The following is a 24,872-nucleotide window of genomic DNA, read 5'->3' as shown; positions in this document are numbered from 1 at the left end:
TCTAGTTAGTTTTGGATTAGGGTTAGGGGAGGAGAGTAGAGTCTTGCGTTTTTCCAAGAGGTTTTATAGCATACTGATGTTAACATCAGTAATATATAAGCTTTCTCTTATTCTTCAAATTGAATCCCTTTATAGCAAAACTGCTTAACGTCATGCAGCAACAATGACTTGACCTAACACAGCAAACTAGAAGACTTGACCAGACACAGCAAACTAGACGCAGTTTTTAGTGGCACTGTATACTCTCTTAATTGTTTAAAGACCACCTATTATTGATTCAGCTGGGTAACTGGCAGGGTAAATTCCTGAAATGTTTTCGTTGGTGGACTCGTCAGCATCCACACTGGTTGTGGTGCCTCATTAACTTAAACCAAAAGATCCTACGAAACCAGAATGAACCTTCTGTCCTACCTTTTTTTTATTTTTTTTTATGGACAACTTCTGCGTTTAACATAGTATAATTTCAATCCACCAAACAACTCCTCGTGATGAATGCTTAAATGAGGAGGCGTTGTTCAAATCTTTCTTTCCTGTATGTGGAATGAGGGGGGCTCTCGAGAAGTCGTGACCCTGGAATTACTGTGCCTCTCCCATGACAAAGACCCCCTTTCAAGCTCACTCACCTGGACTATGTAGAGAGAGGTACATGATAAAGATCACACAGACGTTTCATCACCATTCTGGCTCAGCTTCACAATAGCTAATATTGGCATAGATTTGCTATTTTGTCAGGAATTTTGCTATTAATATAAATAAACCCTGTTAAAGAGGTTAGTGTATATGTGAGGACAAATCTACAGATATAGAATACATAGGCATAAAGACAGTATCTAACCCCTGAATAGGAACAATTTAGATCCATCTTGAGGGAAATGTCCTTTAATCCAAACCACAGCAGGATTGTTCTTTAAAGGGGAACTCACAACCTCTTGTCAATGGTCTTTGTCCAAACAGACAAGGCTCTCAGAAAGTTTGACTGCAATGCAATTTGAACATGAAATAACTGCACTCTTGATTGGTCAGGTCAAAACTTGCGGGTTGCCCAAGGAGCTGCAGATTAATCCATAATCCAAGAGATTAGACGGAAACAAACAACCCTGCTGACCCACTGTGGGTTCTCATGAGCTAAGGTTTCAACTGAAAGTGGCATCTCATTCATAAGCTTCTATTTTATCTATCCTCTCTAGGAATATTGGAGGAGTCCCATATAGGAAATGATTCCTAGGTGTAGCCATGGAAAAAACAGAGGAATGCAACGTTGCTTTGTCTGTAATCATTTAAGCAATATTTGATGAGTATACACGCAATTTGCCTTTACTAAACATTTCAGTTCAGTGATCAGGTTACCTGTTACTTTGGTTTACTTTGCGAGTCCATCTAAGTTTTCAAAAATATACTGACCCAGGTGTGCAAAGACAGGTCAAGAAAACATATAACTCAAAAACTTAGAACACATTTCTCATTCTAGATCATTTAATGGAGACAATGCTAAAGTTTGTCTGATTGTCACTTTCCAGATGGTCATTCCTTATAAATAAAACCTAATCAACCTCATCATGTACACTGTAAGAGATTGTACTTTATATGTTGGTCATTGTGACACAGAAATGACTCTGAAATGTATACAAAAGTTCTTCAATGCGTTATTTTTTCAGGCGGCTCTGAGATTTCTTTTTTTATCCTCAGTGACATGTGGTCAAGTCAGAGCTTGACCTCTCTGCTGCCACTTGTAGCTGCCTTTTTAATGTGAAAGTGAATGTGCATCTCTTGGCCAGGCCAGGCCAAGCAGGTCAAGGGAGGAGGAAGGAGGGCTGGAGTTAAAAAAAAAAAAAAAAAAAAAAATTCCCTGGGAGAGTAGATGCTGTTAGATTGAGGGGAGGGAGATGAGGTTCAGGTTTCAGCCTGACAGGGGGTCTGGGGGAAGGACTGGTATTTTGGAATATACGAAGATCCATACAAGGCACAGTGGACATAAAACCGCGGTGCTTGCCCTGACGCGGTGGGTGCAGAGTGCCAGCTGGGGCCCCGCGTTGGATTCCACTTAGATTTTGGAGGAGTTTGACTGCATGGTGCCATAAGTCTCTGGGATCTCACACTTAACACACCACTGACTGAAAAGCCTGGTCTCGTCCATCTCTTCACTTCTCACCCAAGTTACTGCATGTCTAATATTTAGACATGTTCAGCTTTGTGGACTCAAGGACTGTTCTGCTACTTGTAGCATCCCAAGTTGTTTTACTATCCGTGGTCAGATGCCAAGAAGAGGATGACCGTAAGTTGCACACTTTTTCTTGAATATTTCTTTTTTCCTTACCAAAATAATGTGGACTGTTACTCTGGTAAATTTGCTGTCTTTCTGTTGCTTTTGAAATGTTCTCTACGTGAAGTTTCAGGAGGACAGTGGAAAACAAATCAATTGGTTGTTGTGTCAAGTCGAATGAAGAGTACACCTGTGATGGGCTGGGATTCAGCTTCTCTGCTACATCACATGCCTTAACATTGATGTTGTTAATTGTTTTTTGATTCAGCGAGTGTTTTATGTTAAGCAGGCTATTAGTAGTCTTTACAAGTAAAATAATAATAATAATTTCATTCTGTAGGATATATGAGGCTGTCAAGGCACATCTGTGTGGGATGGAGGACCAGGTGAACAAGTGTCTGTTTGTCCTCACCTGGGTCCTGCAGCTCAGCCTCTCCTTCTGCTCTTTGTTTATATTGACGTGTCTAACGCAGGATACTGATGCCAGAAATGGCTTTAGATGTCTTCTATTTTTACCATTTAGTCCCAGAAAAACTTGTAATACAAATAAGAATCTTACAAGGTGAGTGAGCTATGAGTGTAAGAGTTCTTTTTTTTAAGATGCAGAACATTAGGCTCAAACACAGGGTTTAGCCAGAAGCAGTTTCAGGATTTTTCTTGGTGTGACGTGACAGGGTCAGACAGGACTTGACCCCAGACTAGCAGGCTCAAAGGGTAGCAAGACAAGAGTAGAACAAGGGGCAGAGTGCACAGCAGGGAGTCAACAGATGATGGACGTATAGTTGTATTTTTAGAAAGTTGCTCCTAATTGCTCTATGTTCACTGCCTCAGATTCCCTCTCTATTAAAGCATTAATCAGCTCTTAGAACAAACCAACAAATTGGAACAAAAAAAAAACAGTGGTGAAGCAGAAAGCACAGATTTCAGTTTCTAAGTAGCTAAACTCATTCCAGATCAGGTTCTAAGCGGCTTTGTAACATGTACGTGCTAAGTATCGCTTTCACAGATCTGCTTAAAAAACAAACAGCAGCAGTTAGAAGGTGCAGCCCTAAACTGTGTGCATTAAACAAATCACCCATTCTTATTTCCCCAATGTGTTTGCACTGGCCCTTGACACAGCTATGGGGTCCAGATGGAGAAATTTAGAAAGGACCTTGTGTTTACTTACGGCAGCAGCTTGTCAATTGGGCACAGTATCCCTGTAAGAGGGGTTCATTCATACGAGCAGGAGAGCAGGCCTTGCAGGTTAAATATACTCAGCCAATGAATTGAAATACTTCAACCAGGGCTTTAGACACAACTGTGAACTGTGACTGGTGTTGACATTTCAAAGCTGCCATAAAATACACAAATCTGAGGTTTTATAATAATAAATAATCTAAGTTATTTTTAAATCTTTTAAAACGTACGAGTGCTCCACAGCTACTGATTTGTACCAGTGTATTTTGGGGGTTAAAGCTGCACCTGTTCATCAGCGTAAGGACCCTTACTCCATATTTATCCATGTCATACAAACAGGCTCTTTTTATTTCTGCATTATGCTTTTTTAATACATTGTTTCTGTCCTTGGTGCTACAGTTAAGGATGAGCCTTTATTTGATATAAGATAACTTTTATCTTCCCCCCTTCTTTCTTCTATGTCCCTCCCCTTTATTCACTAAACACCCCCACCTCCATCTCATCCCCATACTGCTATTACTCCTCCTACTTCCTTTGCCGTGCCCCTTGACCCCCTTTCATCCTAATACTCCAACAACACTGTTTAATCTCCCAATAACTTTCCCTATCTAATTCTCTCTTTAACTCAACCCTCCCGTCTTCTCACATTGCTCCTTTCCCCCTCTGCCACGCGCCTCCTGCTGGCCACCACAGAGGAGGCAGGCGGCTGCATCCAGGACGGCCATCAGTATAATGATAAGGATGTGTGGAAGCCCGAGCCGTGTCAGATCTGTGTGTGCGACAGCGGAGCAGTTCTGTGCGATGAGATAATCTGCGAGGAGATCAAAGAATGTGCCAACCCTATCATCCCATCTGGAGAGTGCTGTCCCATCTGCCCTGCTGATGCCAGTGCCCCCATTGGTTGTAATTTATTTATTCACATTCACATAAATAAATTACTCTTTAAGCTTGCATTTATGTCCCCCTGGCTGACACTTTTGAATCGGGAACTTCCTCAGGATCTATATGTTCTGCCTGATCTTGGCTGTAGAAGCCACTGATAATAGATTTGAGATACGCTGTAGATGTACATGGCTTTACCTGCAATGAAACACATTAGTTTCATGTGACTTCAGTTTAAGTCAATACATTTATTTTCCTCCAATCAGATCCTGAGGTTTCCCTATTCCAAAGTGAACAGGACATGCTTGATTTGGATGCAAACCAGATAAGCGACATAATCAGGATGATCTCATCCCCAATGAAGGCTGACTTCATGAGGAATCGGATGGATTCTGACATGTGTCTTCTGGTTCTCCTCCAAATCAAGTCAAACACTTCTGCTTATTTTAACTCAATACTAAGATGATACTCAATACCTGCATTCATAATGAGCCTCAAGTCGATTATTTATTTGACTTAATTGAAGTTATTCCACATAATTCAGAATGGGAGCTCTCCTTTAATGTGAGGCATCACATGAAGAATACCTAGATAAACCTGTCAAAGGGTTGAACCGCTGCACTCCTGTGCTGTCTGAACTTCTGATCCATGATATTTACAACCAGTTGACTGATTCTTAACAAATGCAGACAAGCTGTTAAAGAGGGGATGGAGCGGTGAAAACTAAAACACCTTTGCTGAGATCAGACTTCCTGCTAAAAAATAAACCACTCAGGTCATCAGAAATAGAAGTATTCAAAGATACTTTAACAGAAAGGTATAAATGTCTTCTATAATAATCTAAGTTCAAAATGAGCTTTTAGATGTCCATTAGACTCCAGCTAGTACTACGGCTTTTATACTTCTTTTTTTACCTTTGCTTGTTTTAACATTATGCTTTAAGGATCATATCTAAGTACTTATTTTATCTCCCGGTCCTTGCTTCTGCTTCATCCCCCTTGGAATTACCCCTCACCATTAATATGATCTAGGTGGGGCCTTTGCCTTTGGGTTTGGTGAATGTCATTTGATCACATTAGCATGATTCCATTTCTTTTCAGGTCTCCTTACCCCAAGAATCACAGACAAGAATCAAAACACTCAATTGTCCCAAATGTTAACCCCTTCTACTATTTTTTTTTCCTTCCCTCCACCTTCACACATCCATCTACAACATCAGAGACGATCGGTGCCAAGGTGAGGCAGTGGGTTGTGGGAAAATATTTGGTATTCACTCACTCAACAAGTTACCATATCAAGATCATGCTTTAAGATGTGTCACAATGAGCATTTGTATCTCCGTGAAGTCTTTCAGGCCACTGATGTCTCGTATCTCTTTATCATTTAGGGGCAGAAAGGTGAACCAGGAGATATCGCAGATGTAAGTATGAATCCTCTGCCGGTCAACATACTTAAGTATTAACTTCAGTAGTAACTCTGTTTCTCCACAGGAAACTTTCACTTAAAACACTTTGATACACAAAGCAAATACTGGCCTGAGCTAGAAAACCAAAAACTAGTCTTACAAAAGCTTTTAGCCTCTGTTGTTTCTATTCAGAGTGAATATTTTAAGTGTGGACCCTTTTCATCACCAACACTGTCGATTCATTCCAACGACAATCACCTTCACAATTTCATTATCTTGTTTTTGTTGAATTTTATGTTTCTCTCCCCAAATCCTGAGAAAATATCCATCTTTTTGTTATTCACTAAGTTTCCCACTTCTTAAGGGGCATACTCACTAATAAGAGTCTAACTACAATGTCCACTAATCCCTAATTGAACTTTCTATAAAATGAGGAAAACCCTGCATTCCTGGGACATAATGAACCCGATCAAATCCTCTTAGATCCTCTCAGCAGCATCGCTGCAAGTGCACATGTCAGGTGAATAAAGTCAGCCAAACCAGAGGTTAAGAGGAGGTGATGTTTTCAGTAAAAACTTGTCCTGTCAAATGTAATCCTCATCACATTGTGTTTTTTGCCTCTACAAAGTTGGAATGTTTTCCAGAAACTGGTTGTACCAGACACAACATGAAAGATTAGTCATGTTATAAAGAGTCATTAATGAAATAAGCCTCAGAACTCTGACGAATGCCTTTCTTTTCATCTGTGTCCAGGTTGTAGGACCGAAAGGACCACCCGGCCCTATGGTAAATATCACATTTCATTCACATTATCGAGATAATCATGAATTATTGGTTATTGGTGCAGTATATTAGTAATCTGTTTTATAGGGAGTTTTAGGCATACTGGATGTATTAATGAGACAAATATCTTTGTTTCTGCAGGGCCCCTCAGGTGTACAAGGACCACGTGGAGAAGCTGGCGCTAAGGGTGATAAAGTAAGGGACAACACATGGTGTCCAAAAAACACCATTCCACCCATCTACTCAGTACATAGTTAAGAAGAAATCATCTCATGTAGTTGTGGTTGTGGGATTTCAGCATTGGGCCTTTGACTAGATTGGGTTATTCAAAAACAGTTAAGAAAATTATCCAGTGTTGTACTGTTAAATATTAGAGTGTCATTTCAACTGAAATGAAAGAGCTTACATTGACCAAATACAACAAGAAACAAGAGTGGCCAATAATAATCTTAGAAAACATCTTAATGCCCGTGTTTGGGTTTTCACTGTGATTGAAATATGGTGAAAGTGCTCTCATGACTCTTTCAGTTTTCTAGTTTCTGACTTGAAGTCATCTTTAGTATTCCTGGGGATTGGTGATTCTAAGATTAAGACCCTCTCTCTCTTTTCCCTAGGGAAATATTGGACCTCGAGGAAGAGACGGTGAGCCTGGCACCCCTGGAAACCCCGGACCCGCTGGCCCACCTGGACCAGCAGGACTTGGAGGGGTGAGTCTAGGGCATAGACAATAGTCCATTAAATCTTACTTCTCTTACTCAGACTTAAGACCCAACATCACTGTTATACTCCTATTCTAGTTCACCTACTATAATGCATAGTGGTAGAAATGCTTAGGTAAAGAAAAATATGATGAGATGGCCTAATGGTTAGACGTTTTAAAATAAATGAAGGGCATTATGAGGTTTTTTTACCATCACCAAATCCTGGGTTTAAATGATGGTAAAAATCACTGCAGATAATTTCAGAACAGAAGTAATGAATGAGCATGTAAGTTGATCCATGCATGAAACCATTACAAAGTAAGTTCATAAAACTGTTAAGAATGAGAAAGCACACTGCAGACTTACTGTCCAAATGGATTTCATTCAGTAAGCTTTCATACAGTGGTAAAGAAGGAACACATTGGCTTACTTTAGCATGGTGCAGGTGCAGGCATCTTTTTTGTTGTTTTCTTTAATGTGAACAATTTAAGTAAATCATTCTGTTAATCTTATTTTGTTGCAGCTCTGGGTAACGGCCAGGCAGCTCAGACAGGATAAATGACATAAGCTGACTCCCATTTTTTGTCTGTTCTGTGTTTTTTATTTATTTGATCTGATTTTTTTTCAGAACTTTGCTGCTCAGATGGCTGGAGGTTTTGATGAGAAGTCCGGAGGTGCTCAGATGGGAGTGATGCAAGGACCAATGGTAAGGAGAGCTCTGTAGAGTCAGTATATTGTATAGAGGGAGCACTGTTCACTGTTAGCTTTACAAAATGATAAGACCTCGTCACTGACATCTCGCTTGTCTCAGAGATGCTGCCCAGAACAGGTAGTAAAAGTAAAAGAAGTTTGCAATGCTGCCACCCTGTGGTGTAGTAGTCACACTCCAAAAAAAAATGTCAGCTGACTTTTTTCCAATATAAGAATTCTACTTCATTCTTGCTGACTTTACACTTCTTAAAAAGAGTTCGACCTACATTCATATTTGCCTTAAGAAATATTTTTTTCTAAATTAGGTATAGTTGGGAAATCCCAAGTCAAAGATTTTACAAAGTTCATGCAGGACCGTCAGTTGATATCAACATTAAAAACCTTAAAAATACATTTTTCTTAAATCTTCTGAGCCCGAGGTGGAGTTTGTTTTTTGGGTTTTCATCACCCTCATTAGGTTGAATGGTTTTATTTCAGTTACTTATTTTAGTAGTGTGTCACCCTGTGGGGTATTAGAAACTTAACTGTGTACTTACATCTTGTGGTCGTCTCGCAGGGTCCCATGGGTCCTCGTGGTCCACCTGGACCTTCTGGAGCTCCTGTAAGTATATTCGATCCTTTTCCATATTATCATGTGATTCATCAGAATAACCAAGCCACTGGTCTTGAAATACGAAGAAAAAAATGTTGATATGTTAAAAAAAAAAAACTCCTTTATACTCATTTTCTGTCGTTTGCATCTTTAGGGGCCACAGGGTTTCCAAGGTGCCCCTGGTGAGGCTGGAGAGCCTGGTCCAGCTGTGAGTATCCCAGAATGCATCAGCCCAATTAAGATTGTACCAGTCAAAATTAGTTGTTATGTTTAGGACTTATGACAGCTTCTACAGAAATACATACTGATTATTAAAAGTATCATATGTGTACTGAGGTGAAGCTATCCAAATGTGTAATCACAGCAACAGATTACGCAGCGTTTATATTGTGTAGCACTAAAGAAAGAGGAATAAGATAAATGGCACTTATAATTTACTTTTGCTGTTCTCATAACAGGGTGCGCTGGGACCTAGAGGACCATCTGGACCTTCTGGAAAACCTGGAAGTGATGTAAGTGTCAAGGTTTAATCTTCATTAAAAATCCACATCTGTAAAAAAAAAATTAACTCCCTATACTCATAACCATATGCACCACCAGGGGGCACTGTCTATCTCTTAACAATACTGGTAAAAATGATGACTTCACAGAACATGCATAGCTTTCCACCGAGTCCTTTAAGCATAACTATTCAGTTTCTTAATTGATAGTTCCACTATCTGCTTTTTTTTTTCAAGGGTGACGCTGGCAAACCTGGAAAAGCTGGTGAGCGTGGACCTGCAGGGCCTCAGGTGAGCATACGCAAAGAGATTTCATCTTTTGTTTACTCCTGGATTTCACCACACGTAGACGATAAGAGAAGTCAACAGACATGAGTTCAGTATTCCTCGTGCAAACGTTTTGGGTTTGTATTTCAGGGAGCTCGTGGATTCCCTGGAACTCCTGGTCTACCTGGAATCAAAGGACACAGAGTAAGTGTTTCCACCTTTCATGTTGGACAGAGTATACATAGCTGATATGTATTCCTATAAATGTAACTTCTCATTCAGTACATCTAAGGACTGAAGGGCGTCTTTGTCCTCATGAACACTGTCCTGTTTCTTTGTAGGGTCATTCTGGTTTGGATGGAGCTAAGGGAGAAACTGGCGCTGCTGGAGCCAAGGTAAGACCACCACAAATACCTTTTGTGTTAATATAAAAAAATATCCCATTGTCATGCGGTTGCTCCAGTTACTTCTTTTAATCGTTTTGATTTCTGTTCCCGTCAGGGTGAGTCTGGTGCTGGTGGAGAAAATGGAGCCCCTGGACCCATGGTGAGTTTCCAGTGCTTTATTTGGTCTGCCATATACATCTTGGTTATCCTAGTATGGAATGGTAGCACAATGAGATTATAGAGAAGATGAATAATCAAAGCTGTAATCGAGGTAGACTTACATAATTGCATCTTTTGTCATAGGGCCCACGCGGTCTGCCTGGTGAGAGGGGACGTCCCGGAGCTGCTGGATCTGCAGTGAGTAACAAACTCACTTCCCCTTCAATCCTCTGACCATCCATATGATTACAGTTTGCTGTATTTGTTTATCATAACGTTGAATCATTAAGAAATGCATTATTTCATTGTCTCTTCATTATGGTGTACACCGCTGACTGTGCTGTCTTTTCACTCTTCAGGGTGCCCGTGGAAATGATGGTTTGCCTGGCCCTGCTGGTCCTCCTGTATGTACCACAGCTTCCACTTAGTATCCAACTAATTATTGCTTTTAGAAGAGATGTACCCTAACCTGCTGCTTCTTCTTCTGCATACAGGGGCCTGTTGGTCCTGCTGGAGCTCCCGGTTTCCCAGGATCTCCAGGAGCCAAGGTTTGTTTAAATCAGCTCACCATTATAAAGCATCCTCAGTTTTACCTTTAAATCAATAGGTTCCTCCTGAAGTAGTTTCTAGCAACTGGTATTTTGTTCACTTTGATTGCATGAAAAAAAATCCCGATAAACTCCAATATGCCTGATACCAGAATAAAAAAGTGATCGCATGAATTGTATCTAAACAGAGACATATTTTATCCCATCTATATGTGTTGGATTTACAGGTAAATTAAATAGAACTTTTTCCTCACCTGTTATTGACAAATGTGTTGTCGTCTGGCAGGGAGAAGCTGGTCCTACTGGAGCCCGTGGATCTGAAGGACAACAGGGACCCCGTGGAGAGGCTGGTACCCCAGGATCTCCCGGACCTTCTGGAGCATCGGTTCGTTTGTCATCACTCATCCTCATTCAGCTGAACCATTCTTACTCAGGGTTTTTTTCTCCCAGTATGATGCACTGACTCTCCCTCCCTCCTCTTTATAGGGTAACCCTGGTACTGATGGTATTCCTGGATCTAAAGGATCAGCTGTGAGTCAATCATGGTTTTAAAGCCTTCCAACGGCTTGTATTTCTTTATATTTCATAATATTACTGTTTACTTCATTTTGATTTTCTGCTGTGTCTTTCTTACTTGAAGGGTGCTTCTGGTATTGCTGGCGCTCCTGGATTCCCAGGCCCCCGTGGCCCACCTGGACCTCAGGGAGCTACAGGACCTTTGGGGCCAAAGGGACAGTCTGTAAGTCACTCAGAAATAATTGTAAACTCTGTGCAACAAAAAACACTTGTTCTTTAAATGAATATTTGTTGTTCTGACTCTCTTCTCTCTTGCCATGTTCAGGGTGACCCTGGTCTTCCTGGATTCAAAGGTGAAGCTGGACCCAAGGGAGAGCTTGTGAGTAGATTACTTTGACTTAATAAGTGATAACTTACCATATATACCATAAAAAAGCTGAAACATATCTTACATTTCTTGTTCTTGTTGTTAGGGACCTTCTGGTCCTCAAGGTGCCCCTGGCCCTGCTGGAGAGGAAGGAAAGAGAGGAGGCAGAGGAGAGCCTGGATCTGCTGGACCACTTGGACCTCCAGGAGAGAGAGTAAGTAATCAGGATTTACAGTAATATCTGTGAAAATGCAAACATTTGAATGACTTTTGTTATAATATGCACAATCTAATCACATTTATCACTTTTCAATTCTTTCCAGGGAGCACCTGGTAACCGTGGTTTCCCAGGTCAGGATGGTCTTGCTGGTGCTAAGGTGAGTCCTGTATAAAAGTTCAGTTTCAGTCAGAACCAACTCCAGCATGTTATTGTCATAAAACCAGCTGTTATGCTTCTACCAGACTGAAACATAACTGACTGATGTTTAAGGCTGACCTCTTTCATCTTACCTTCTGCAGGGTGCCCCCGGTGACCGTGGTGTTCCTGGTGCTTCTGGGCCTAAAGGTGCTACTGGAGACCCTGGACGCACAGGAGAGTCTGGCCTCCCCGGAGCCAGAGTGAGTCCTACATCTTTACTTATAACTGCCCTAGAAAGAGTCTGACAGTGTTTCTAACTTATAACCTGAAATGGCTCATTTGGCTTCATGTTACTGAGAGTCTCCAAATGTGTGTGCCTTTCTTAGGGTCTTACTGGTCGTCCCGGAGATGCTGGTCCTCAAGGCAAAGTTGGAGCTTCTGTGAGTACAATATTAGCCCTTAAAGCTTTGTGAAGCTGCAGTGTGTTTTCTAGGGGGAAAGTGCTCCTAGTAACTGGTAGTAGTTCAGGGCATGCACAGTTTGATTTGTTATAGTTAGCTTGTGCTAAGTGTATGCTCAATACACATGAACTTAAATTTACATTCTAGTAAAATAGTCTTACTATCACTACTGCACTATTGTTATCTGTCTACAATCTGTTGTTTTAATATACAGTATATTCAAACTTTCTGTATCCATAGGCCTGGATTGGTAGTTTAGGTTTGTGCTACCTTCGTCTAACTTGCCCCTCTTTAAAGTAGCTATGTCAGTTTGTTTGTCTGAACATTGAGAGTGATGCAAAACATTAAACAAAGTTATTGTATGTGCCTACTGTACATACTTGGCCAATAAATTAGATTCCGATTCTGCTAAGACATAGCACCACAATGTCCATGCACATGTTCATATAACGATAAGTGTTATCTGTAGCTTTCTGTAGAGTTCTCATTTCTACCGTGTGTCATTGACAGGGTGCCTCTGGTGAGGACGGTCGCCCCGGCCCACCTGGTCCTCAGGGAGCCCGTGGACAGCCTGGAGTGATGGGATTCCCTGGACCAAAGGGAGCTAATGTACGTTTTTATTATTATTTATTAAGTAGGAACGCTTAGGGTGTCTTTGCTATCCCACACAAGAAAATGCTAAAAACCTAACAACGCACAGACTGAATATATCATACAAAGTCGTAAAGAAAATCAGCTGTACAGTATTTAACAAGCCAAATATCACTAGTGTTTAAATATGACCATCTTTTATCCTGAACCACCGTAAGGTAAAAACTCAAAAGGTCATTCACTGTCATTTCTCTTCTAAAGGGTGAATCTGGAAAGCCAGGAGAGAAGGGTCTTGTAGGTCCTCCTGGTCTGAGAGTAAGTACATTTTCTGACACGCCTCTTTAAAAACTCAAAAATGGACTCGTCATTTCCTGTCTCCAGATCTCTTTTCCTAACTTGAACACTCTTCTCTGAACAGGGTCTGTCCGGAAAAGATGGTGAGACTGGTGCTGCTGGACCTTCCGGCCCTGCTGTGAGTATTTCTGTGTAATTAACGCTGTGAGATATGTCATACTGTAATAGTTTACAGAGTTTACAATCGCTTGTGTTCTTCACTGATCCCCTGTGTTTGATTTGTATTATAGGGACCTGCTGGAGAGAGAGGAGAGCAAGGACAGCCCGGACCTTCTGGCTTCCAGGTGAGTTAATTTTCTCATTAAACCCAAAATAAAGTAAAATAAAGAACAACATCACCAACTCCAGAGCTTGATCGTTTTCAAAACGAGTACAAACGACAGTGTACATTGTTTGACAGACTACAACCGCAGAGCCATCACTACAAGAAAACAGCAGCATCTATTTTCACAGGTAACATGTAATTAATCCCTTTGCTCCTGTTGAACAGGGTCTGCCTGGACCATCTGGTGCCCCAGGAGAGGCTGGAAAACCAGGAGACCAGGTGAGTGTTTACTTGTTACTTGGGATTTGTTTCAACCTTAGCTTCAGTGTTGTTGACAAACCTCTTCACCCCTCTGTCTACGAATTACACATTACCTAAAGCTAGTACACAGTAGTACCAACTACATAGCAAGTGATGATATTTTTGACCTTATTATGCTTACTCTTAAGCAAAGTAAAAACAACACAAAACTGCCTTTAAGAGTAAGAAACCTCGAGCAGAACCAGACTCATGTTGAACAGCCATCTGCTGGAACAGTTGTGAGGGAACAGAGGGAGATGCAGAAAGAGAGGGATGGAACTACAATGAATAGAAAAGATTTATAGCTACAATGCCAGTAATAATGGTAAAAGTATGTGTAGTATTAGCAGTAACAGCTAAGTATGATCATAGACCGAGCAGCCTAATGTTAACATTTGCAACTATAATGATAATGAAATGAGGAGGACTGATTATGTTACTTAAAGAAGTTGAAGTTGAGCAGCTCTTAGATTCACTTTAATATTGTGAATTATGACAATAGATGTAAGGCTGTTATTCATAGTTGCAGCAGTTGGCTACAGTCCTCAACACATTGGTTGGCTGGTTTCAACTCCGGATCTCGGCGCTGTGGCTAAACTATCTTTGTCACATAAATCTGTTCATTCAATGAATTTCCACAAAGCTCTTTGAAGACAATCTATAACAACCATTCCCTGCTGTTTAAGACACAACAGCATACTAAAGGCTGGAAATACAACCATTTTCCTGCACATAATAAGGATCCTTCTTCAGTGAAGATCTGTTACAGCATCTCTCTTTACGACAGATGTAATGACTTTCTCTGTGAAGAAACACTCTGGATCAAAGTTTTCAGATTTTGTGTCTTTTCAACAACGAGTAATGATGAGAGCTCAACTGTGTAAAGTGTAGATGTATGTTATTACCTTCAACACAGAAATAACACTGCTTTATCTTTTCTCTCTGCAGGGTGTTTCTGGAGAGGGTGGAGCTCCTGGTGCTGTTGGGCCAAGAGTGAGTTACCATGGTTTCATGTTATTGATGTTCAGTTTCCCTAAGACTAATACATACATCGCTGGTTATAAAGGTTCTCTAATGATGTTCAACTTGAGTCATACATGTTTGGTATTTATATATGGTTTGCTTTCAGATATACTTACATCATAGAACTGAAGAACTCTCTTTTTGATCGGGTGTCCTCTTGTCTCCTAACAGGGTGAGCGTGGTTTCCCCGGAGAGAGGGGTGGTGCTGGAGCTCAGGGTCTACAGGGACCTCGTGGACTCCCAGGAACACCTGGAACTGATGGACCCAAGGTCGGTGAAGGTCTTTGCCACATACAGTATATTGTGTTTGGATTCACATGTTCGCAGGGGGTTTCAACTTTTACCATGTGTGAATGTGGAGCCTGAAAGATGCTGACCATAAAGCTACGCCCAGAAGAATCACATTTTCATGTACATTATTACTTAATACTTAACATGCACTCTTACTATACAGATGTCCAATAACCCTGTAGGTTACACAGAATGCAATATCTTCATGTGCTTGCGGCTGAACGTATTTGTTTTAGAGTAGCACTGCAAATTTCAATGTGCACTAAATGACACTAAAACTCATTCTATTTTATAGTTTAAGGAGATACTACTCCTTGAGTTATTCTGTGTTTCTTCCATATTATTTGTCAACCAGTGAGTTATCTAGTTATGTGAGCAGACAGAGTTATGTTGGCTAGCTGTTTCCCTCATTTTCAAGTCTTTGTGCTAAGCTAGGCTAACAGGCTGCTGACTGTGGCTTTATATTTACGTTACATACATTTGAGGTTTATTAACCTTCTCGAATTCTTAAGCAGACAAAACACAGTTTTAATGACAAGATCCTTTTTGATTCAAATTCAGGGAGCCATTGGACCAGCTGGTTCTGCTGGATCTCAGGGACCCCCAGGCCTGCAGGGAATGCCAGGAGAGAGAGGAGCTGGTGGTATCCCAGGACCAAAGGGAGACAGAGTGAGTAACAGATTCTTTTGTAGTAAAAAATTCATGGCACACTAAACACAGATAATGTCATGACCGGAGGCCTTGTGGTTCCATGTATGGTTAAAATACAGCCGTCCTCTTTGTTCAACAGGGTGACAACGGACAGAAAGGACCTGAGGGAGCTTCTGGAAAGGACGGTTCTAGAGTGAGTTCAGAACAAATCCTGTCTCTGTCACAGTGAAGATTTCTGACAGAAAAAAATACATTCAGTTACACCCAAACTCTGTTTTCTACATCCTGTTTTTCACATCGTATCTCTCCATTTCTTTTCTCAGGGTTTGACCGGTCCTATTGGTCCTCCCGGCCCATCTGGACCCAACGGTGCTAAAGTAAGAATCCTTTACTTCAGAGAGGAGGATGATGTCAGCTGAGTCTGACTCTGAACAGATTTGTGTTTGTATTAAAATATTCATACTTCGGTTTTGTGGTTTGACTGACTGCTTTTCTCCAAACTAGGGTGAGACCGGACCCAGTGGCCCTACTGGTGCTTCTGGTGCTCGTGGTGCTCCAGTAAGTCCCCTTTTTTTGTTTCTAGTTGTTTTTTTTAATGAATATTTTATTTGTTTTCTTGCAGCTGGTTTTACAACTTGGTAGAAAATGGGCTGTAAAGACAATGATGTGTTTTGTAGGATCCTTTGTCCTTGACAGAGCATGATGCTGTTGCTAAAAAATGGTAGCATTACAATGACTATATGTAGGTATTGGTAAGATGAAAGTTAACTAAAAGGAAATGTCTTAGACAAGTTACTTATACAGGGAGAGGTAAAGATGATGACAGATATTTGATGGTTATCAGACAAGGTTTGAATATGAAAACCTGCTACCACTCATGAGTATTAGTGTCCTAATGCAGGAAGAACAGGAGGATGACAGGATAGCTGTACACTACATTTTGACTGGACCATTCCTCTGATATCTCAGCTCTTATTTTATATCTTGTTCGTCTGTTTTATCATCCCCTCTTTCATTTGAAATCAATTTGTTCCAATTCAGTTTCAATTTTATTGTATAGGGTTAACACTTGGGGGCCTGAAAAAAACAACATCAGTGTCTCACCCAGTACTTGCCCTAATCCCTAAGTCTCTTCTGTCCTCTTGCAGGGTGACCGTGGTGAGGGAGGACCTCCTGGACCCGCTGGTTTTGCTGGACCTCCTGTAAGCATAGTCTCCACGACACATGTAGTTCAACTGACACTGCTTAGAATTCAGTGACATTCTCTTAATGCTCCTTTTCGTTTGGAAACATCCAGGGTGCAGATGGTCAGCCTGGTGCTAAGGGAGAGCTCGGTGAGGCTGGACAGAAGGGAGAAGGTGGTGCTCCTGGACCTCAGGGACCATCTGGAGCTCCTGGACCTGTGGTGGGTACTCAAAATACAGTCCTGGGAACTGAAGTCACAGTCATGGATATATACAGTCTTTGAAGTCACTCTAGTATGTTTCCAAAATGATTCATTAATTAATGTTGCTTCTCTTTTTCAGGGACCCACTGGTGTGTCTGGACCTAAAGGAGCCCGTGGTGCTCAGGGAGCTCCTGTAAGTTCCTTTTTTTTTTTTTTATAAGATTAATGAATTTCACACAATTCATCACATACATATCACATTCATAAACTACTATATATCACTGAGGGGGGAGACAGCTCTCTCTAATGTTTTTTAATCACTACATATTGCATATTGCTCCTTTAAACTGCAAACATTTATGGATAAAGATAAACCCCCTTGATTTATAAAAGTGAGCTTGGATGCTGAAGAGTACTAGAAATCCTCTACCTCTCCCCATACAAAGTTAACATTGTAGAAAGTGCAAAGGCGTTACAAAAAACTAAGTATGACATCAGTGGGCCGACATGCACAATACAAGGAGTTGTTACATGTCAGGTTTCCTTCTCTTTAAAAGGCATATAAGATTCAACACTATTCTTTAAGATAGCACATTAGCTCACAGTCTGTTTGCAGACTTAATAAAAACATTTAAGTTCATATGTGTCTTGCCTTTAGTGTATTTAAAACAGCAACAGGAGAATGAAGGCCTTAAACCAGACAGCTTGAAAGGAGATCAATAATTCATATTTGCTGAACACTGGATATTCTATAACACCCTAAAACACCTTCAGTATTACTTGAGTTAGTTATTGGTATAATAGATATATCATATATCAACATGTCGGCTATGTTTATTAAACTCTTTGTGTCTTTGGCAGGGTGCTACTGGTTTCCCTGGTGCTGCTGGCAGAGTTGGATCTCCTGGTCCTAATGTGAGTTTTATTATTAAATTAATTTGTTGATGTGATCCTGGGTGATTTTTGAAAATGTATTTCTTCTTACCTTTTGAACATATTCCTCTTTCCATCACAGGGTAACCCTGGTGCTGCTGGCCCTGCTGGTGGTTCTGGTAAAGATGGGCCAAAGGGTGCTCGTGGTGATGCTGGTCCTTCAGGAAGACAAGGAGACGCCGGGCTTCGTGGACTTGCTGGCATACAAGGAGAGAAGGGAGAGCCTGGAGAGGATGGACCACCTGTGAGTTTGATTTTGAACCTACAAGTCACTGAAGTCCATCTCAGTCACATGCTGATTTAACTTGATATTTACACATATTGCACCTATTTCACTGGTAAATCGATTAAAGACCATGTGATTAAAGGTTAAGTGTTCTTTTTCCTGACTCTTTAGGGTGTTGATGGGCCTTCAGGTCCTATGGGTCTAGCTGGATCTCGTGGTATTGTTGGTTTGCCTGGTCAGCGTGGAGAGAGAGGCTTCGCCGGTCTCCCTGGACCTTCTGTAAGTGCTGTGTTTAATAATGTATGATTTGAGCCTTTTTTAGACTCCATGGAAGCAGATAAATATCTAAAAATGTTTTACCAAAGACACACACTTATGTTAGGTAGACCGTCATCTTAATGTACCTTTAACTAAGATAGATAAACTCTTGTGAGTTAAAGAATCTTTGAGGGACGTTACTCTAAGAAGTGATTCTTAGAGGTGATAAGCAAAATATATTCTGCCACTTCACAGTAAAAGGAGCGTCTGAATTGTAATAATTACATTTTCATCTGTCTTTAGGGAGAACCTGGTAAACAAGGAGCATCTGGTTCTTCTGGTGACCGTGGACCCCCTGGACCTGTGGGACCCCCCGGACTTACTGGACCTTCTGGAGAGACTGGAAGAGAGGTCAGAACAACACAATTTTTAAAATAACACCACCAGGAGCACCAGGACCTTCCCAACTTGTTGGCCAGCTGTAGAAAATGAGTTCAAATAAAATATGTTTCTGTATCTCAGGGCACCCCTGGATCAGATGGACCTCCTGGTAGAGATGGATCCACTGGAGTCAAGGTGAGAGACTTAAGCATCATTTTAACAGTATTAGTACTGAAACCTGTCAGGAAATGGCTTATAAGGCAAAACTTTCATATGTTTTACAAGACATGAGGGCACAAATTTAGAGGGGAAAGAGGGATGTGACCGGTCTTTAGTTACCGTTAAAATAATGCAGTGCGCAAAGAAACAGATATTTAATTTGGATCTGTGTGGTGACCACACGGATCTTTATGTCTGTTTTTTGTTTTTTGGCAACATAAAACATACAGGTAATACAGATTTACTGTTAAAGGCATATGAACTGATACAAAGTGATACTTGCTTATAAGTATCTGTAATGAGTAAGTATTAGTCTCCCACATTCCACTACTCATGATCAGTTAAAGCATTTGAAATGTCATTGAAAACTTAACAAGATGATTATTTGAACACCTTTAGATATCCCAAGCTTACGCTGGTCACTCACCGACACCTGCCCAGCTTTTCTCTGGATCTGGTCACACGACAACTCAGTTTCTCGCCCTGTGAACGTTATTGCTCCTTATCCTGACTGTTCCAGGTCTCTTTGATACCTGACAGGATCATGATTAAAAGCCTGTTGTCCACTGTTTACATATAAATTAAAGATTTTTCTTCCTCTTTATTGACAAGAGTGGCATTTAGATCCACGTTCATTAAAGTTAAAGACACCCGAAAAACTACCCCGTGTTACCTAACATCCTCTTGTCTGTATTTGATAGAGAAATAAAAGCAAATGTAGAGTACTCTTTCATATATTGAATTGAAAATATATTTTCTAAATCATTTTCCTGCACATTGATTCGCTGCGGTCTCCAAGCTGCAAGTTGTCCTTTAAAACTCTGACCATGTCCTTGACATTTTAAAGTTTGACAAAAAGCTAGTTTCCAGAAACTGTTCTTATCCTCACTAATCATCTTGTGTTCTCCTGTAGGGAGAGCGTGGTAACACTGGTCCTGCTGGCGCCCCTGGAGCTCCTGGTTCCCCTGGAGCCCCCGGACCTGTTGGACCCCTTGGAAAGCAGGGAGACAGAGGAGAGTCTGTGAGTATCAAAGGGAAAAGGCACATTTTGTGTGCACTGGTTTTTCAACGGGAGCACAAAGAAGCACTCACTCCATCTTTCTGTCTTTAGGGAGCTCAAGGACCTGCAGGACCATCTGGACCTGCTGGCGCCAGAGGAATGGCTGTAAGTATCGCTATCTCAAACTGCAAGAATATCATTAAGTTTTTTAGATTTTAATTAGATTCAAGTTATTAAAAGTGCTACTCATGTGCAGCCATGCATTTTAATACATGTTAAACCTTTAATCCAGGGACCCCAAGGACCACGTGGAGACAAGGGAGAGGCTGGCGAGACTGGAGAGAGGGGACAGAAGGGTCACCGTGGCTTCACTGGTCTGCAGGGTCTTCCTGGATCTTCTGTAAGCAACCAAAAAACTTAGCTCTGAGCTCACCTCTGCTGTACAAACTTTCGTCTCATATTCCCGTCACCTGTCAGTTCTACCTCTGATCTGTAATTCTGGTCCCTACAGGGTCCCGCTGGAGATAGTGGAGCTTCTGGACCTGCTGGACCAAGCGGAGCTAAGGTGAGAAAACCAAGCAGGTGAAAAGAGAGTGAAAATCATTTTTACATTTATATCCTGCAGCTTTAATATCCAGGATTTGTGATGGTAATGAAGGGCACGGGTTAGCCTTCCTGTAATTCTCCATTCACCTGACGTGGATGGGGACAGGAAAGGCCACGTTCTTTAATTACCCACTGCTGAGATAAGATGGGCAGCTGAGGCGTTTTGTAATTACCCTCTGCACGGAAGAGAGGCAGACTGACAGGAGGGACTGTGATTTGTGAAACCACTCCTGCTGAGATGGGAAATGGGCTTTCATATCTTTTCTAGATTAGCTGAGCACTGTGCATGATAAGAAAAATGGAGGGAAATGTCACCAAACAGAAATCTTCATGCATATTAAGGCAAAGGGTCTGTAGGTGAGGCAATGGAGAGAAAAGGCTTGAATATTTGAATTTCTCTATCAGATATTTTTGCTTGTTGATGGATCTGAAAATGCAGTTCTACATTTTAAATTAAACATAAACGTCCGGTAAATACATTTACATTGACTCTCCATAGGGACCACCTGGACCAAATGGACCTGCTGGCAAAGACGGATCTAATGGAACGCCTGGCCCTATCGGACCCCCTGGACCTCGTGGACGTTCTGGAGAATCTGGTCCTGCTGTATGTACAATCTAAAACCACCATAATGCCTTAAAATGTTTTTCCCTGCCTGACTGAACAACCCCCCCCCCTTATCAATTTCTTACTTCCCTCCTCCTTCAGGGTCCTCCTGGTAACGCCGGACCCCCTGGCCCTCCTGGTCCCCCTGGCCCTGGCATCGACATGTCTGCCTTCGCCGGTCTGGGCCAGACTGAGAAGTCCCCAGATCCTCTGAGGTACATGAGGGCTGACGAGGCCTCCAGCTCCCTGAGACAGCACGACGTGGAGGTGGATTCCACACTCAAGTCCCTGAACAGCCAGATTGAGAACCTGCGCAGTCCCGATGGCAGCCAGAAGAACCCCGCTCGCTCCTGCAGAGACCTGAAACTGTGCCACCCTGAGTGGAAGAGCGGTACGTACGAGTAACAATAAATATAAAAAAAATATATAAGAAGGAAATTAAATAAAAGACCTCTAGGCCGTGTAAATCATATATATATATATATATATACAGCAGAACAAAGATGGCTGCCTCATCACTCTGTGACATAATCAGACAGACAGCCCTCTTCAGTGTGTACCTTTCTCTATCCATTTTAATGATTGGTTGTGAAAGAGGTCATCTCAGATGTTATTTACTTGATACCAAGGGTAGAAGGTAGAAAACCTTTATAAAGTCTCTGCACCAAGTTCATCATGGGAACAAGATGAGCGTTTTCTTATCCTTAAAGTAATACAGCAAAACCAGATACCTCAATGTCCTTACCTGAAGTACGCATGCATACGTTTTAGGAGTGGTTCACCCCCACAATGGGTCACATACAACTTGCTCAACATATTCAAATGAGCTTGCCTTCTAAAAATGAAAACAACATTTGCTGAACATGCATTCAGTTAAACATTTTTTTTATCCCCTTTGCTCGTCCCTACAGGTGACTACTGGGTTGATCCCAACATTGGCAGCACAGTTGATGCCATCAAGGTCTTCTGCAACATGGAGACTGGAGAGACCTGCGTCTACCCGAGCATCGCCAAGGTACCACAGAAGAACTGGTGGACCAGCAAGAGCAAGGACCGCAAGCATGTCTGGTTTGGAGAGACCATGAATGGAGGATTCCACGTGAGTACACTTTGACAAAAGAAGCACAGCGATCATTAACAGCATGATGTTGACGCTTGGAAGTTGCTAATAAAATCCCCCATCCCCTTTTTTGATTGTACAGTTTAGCTATGCTGAGGATGGCCCTGCAGCCAACGCTGCCAGTGTCCAGCTGACCTTCTTGAGGCTTCTGTCCACTGAAGCATCCCAGAACATCACTTACCACTGCAAGAACAGTGTTGCCTACATGGACCAGGCAACAGGCAACCTGAAGAAGGCTGTGCTGCTGCAGGGCTCCAACGACGTCGAGATCCGTGCAGAGGGCAACAGTCGCTTCACATACAGCGTGTCCGAGGATGGCTGCAAGGTGAGCTGCAAAAGAAAAAAAAGAATTATCAATGATTAAGAGTTGTGTTTGGTTGTTTTATTTAAAGGGCTGTGGTTAATGCATTTCTCTGATCCTAACCTACAGAAACACACAGGCCGGTGGGGCAAGACTGTCTTCCAGTACAAAACACAGAAAACCTCCCGTCTGCCAATCGTGGACTTTGCTCCTATGGACATCGGAGGAGCGGATCAGGAGTTCGGAGTGGATGTAGGCGCTGTCTGCTTCTTGTAAAGTGGAATATCACAATGGCCCCCCAAAAAACACAGGAAATAAATAAACTCAACCATGAAACACTACACACACACAAACTTCCACAATAAAGAAGACTGGAAATTAGAAAAGAAAATTGATACTTTTTCTCTCACAATGAAGTGCTCTCCAAGTCTTATTCCCTGGATGTTAGCACTGAAGGGCACCGGCAATATCTGTACACCACACCAGCATTCTCTGTCAACCCGCTTCCTGAGATCCAGTCATGTTTCCCATGGCCCGACGTTGACGGGAATGAGTCCGAGCCAGGAGGAAGAGGCACCAAGCGAACAAGTTATGGAGAATAGAAACATGACTTGATGTCACTTATTTATTGTCTAACCTGAATGGGCAGAGTTGAGGTAGGACTGGACGGGTTCACTTTGTAAGTAAAACAAGCCCCCCCTTTATTTCCACTACAGAATAGCCGCACAGCCTCTGTCCCGGTCCTACTCCACCTCCCTCCCTGTTTCCCTCCTGACACACAAATACGACGTTTTGAATCAGATAAACAAAAATATTCTAAAATCAAATCCAGGTGCTCCAGGCCTGTCCATCATGAGCCTGAGCAAAACCTTACCTTACTGTGTATTATAAATCCTTGGTTCTGTTGTTGTAAAAGTCTGTGTTTATAAACAACCAGATGGTTTTATATATATATTTCCACATTATGTGTGTACATGTGTCTATATGCACACCAACACTTTTTGGAAAGTGAGGTTACATTTGGGATGTGCGTTTCGATGTCCTGTACCCCTTGACTGCCCATCACAGGAAGGCCCAGCTCTCATCCAAAAATTAGCTTTGAAGAATTTGAATGAAATTAATTTTGCTTCTTGTTATCGTAGTCATCCAGATTGTGTAATGCTACCTCACGCTGACAAACAAAGTGAAAAATGTTGAGTTAAAATCTGAGCAGGCCAGAGTTTTGCTTTCTGGTGGATCTGGGGCTGTCTGTGCTTTGGGTTGATCTCTCTTCAGAAGGTGCTATGAGTTCTGTAATTCAGTTTCCACCAAACTCTCCCCATCCCAACCCTAATTCCCACTAGCCTCACACCACACGCTCACACTCCACCCTGCAGGAGGGGTGCAGTCGGGTTAAGACAGGGGAGACAGTGGGTTGCTTGGTGGCCTCCTCTAAAGTCAAGTACCCCCAAAGCTGAACGTAGGACTCCAAAGACGGATGCTTAAAATCAATCAGGGTGGGTTGTCTGTGTGTGTGTGAGGGCGTGTACATTTTTTGAACTAATTTTATGATGATCATTTTTGTTTTTATTTTGTTACACTTCTAATTGATGTAAATTGGAAAATAAAAGGAAAACCGAAGTAAGACTGAAGTTGATTTTTAATTGAGTTTTGAATAAAAACAGAAATGCCTTGGGAACGTATTTCTTCTTTCAACAGAACCCGTTATGATTTTCTTTCATTTCATTTGTAACTCTTGTATTTCATGAGGTCAGTTACTCTCGACTGTGAGTGCATAGTCTGTGTGTGTGTGTGTGTGTGTGAGTGTGTGAAAGCTTAAGACTGGGATGCAAGTGTGTCTTTGCTACAGGAACAAAAGTACTGTATTCATTCTGCGGTTTCAGGGTGGGGCTGGCTGTAGTGGCCTCCTGTTTGTCTGATCTATTAGACATAAATAAAGAACATTTTCTCAACTTGAATCAAGTATTTTGTAGTGTAAAAATGCTGAGCAGCTGCACCGCTCTGTCTGTACTTTGGCCAGCTTCCTCTCTGATCTTTCCAGAGTAATAAAAGCTTAACTTAAGACCCAACATTGACATCTGACTTAAAATAGAATGTGCCATTACAGCTCTTTAAGTACATACTTCAATAACAAAAAGTGCTGCTTCACATTTCAAAAATTAGCTTGATATGCTTATTATTCGAAATAAAAATCATTTAATTTATACAGGAAAGTACACTCCCTATTGAATGGATCAAAACCACTGAAAAAAGAATTAGGAGAAAGCTATAAGCAAAAACATGT

The 24,872-nt window shown here is 41.6% G+C and overlaps 1 protein-coding gene across 2 annotated transcripts; it reads left to right on the top strand.

Moving 5' to 3' along the window:
- The first annotated feature begins 1,968 nt into the window (after positions 1-1,968).
- LOC132989766 (collagen alpha-1(II) chain-like) lies at positions 1,969-24,208 on the top strand. Of its 2 annotated transcripts, XM_061057599.1 has the most exons (54): positions 1,969-2,272; positions 4,133-4,339; positions 5,541-5,557; positions 5,709-5,741; positions 6,480-6,512; positions 6,651-6,704; positions 7,124-7,216; positions 7,839-7,916; positions 8,478-8,522; positions 8,668-8,721; positions 8,972-9,025; positions 9,251-9,304; positions 9,431-9,484; positions 9,622-9,675; positions 9,782-9,826; positions 9,970-10,023; positions 10,185-10,229; positions 10,320-10,373; positions 10,660-10,758; positions 10,860-10,904; positions 11,014-11,112; positions 11,215-11,268; positions 11,363-11,470; positions 11,580-11,633; positions 11,776-11,874; positions 12,001-12,054; positions 12,586-12,684; positions 12,928-12,981; positions 13,085-13,138; positions 13,251-13,304; positions 13,511-13,564; positions 14,534-14,578; positions 14,780-14,878; positions 15,461-15,568; positions 15,690-15,743; positions 15,874-15,927; positions 16,055-16,108; positions 16,699-16,752; positions 16,848-16,955; positions 17,077-17,130; positions 17,799-17,852; positions 17,953-18,114; positions 18,268-18,375; positions 18,658-18,765; positions 18,877-18,930; positions 19,868-19,975; positions 20,066-20,119; positions 20,247-20,354; positions 20,466-20,519; positions 21,060-21,167; positions 21,270-21,558; positions 22,079-22,266; positions 22,370-22,612; positions 22,718-24,208. In XM_061057599.1, exons 1-54 carry the CDS (start codon positions 2,179-2,181, stop codon positions 22,862-22,864), a joined length of 4,464 nt encoding a protein of 1,487 aa, XP_060913582.1. In that variant the 5' UTR covers positions 1,969-2,178; the 3' UTR covers positions 22,865-24,208. The 2 variants fall into 2 exon arrangements, with proteins under 2 accessions (XP_060913582.1, XP_060913583.1); XM_061057600.1 differs by lacking the exon at positions 4,133-4,339 and having other exon boundaries at positions 1,970-2,272.
- Positions 24,209-24,872: the final 664 nt, after the last annotated feature.

Source organism: Labrus mixtus, chromosome 15, assembly GCF_963584025.1.
Source record: "Labrus mixtus chromosome 15, fLabMix1.1, whole genome shotgun sequence".
NCBI lineage: Eukaryota > Metazoa > Chordata > Actinopteri > Labriformes > Labridae > Labrus > Labrus mixtus.
Note: the sequence above shows the minus strand (reverse complement) of the source record. Positions and strands in the feature narration are given on the sequence as shown.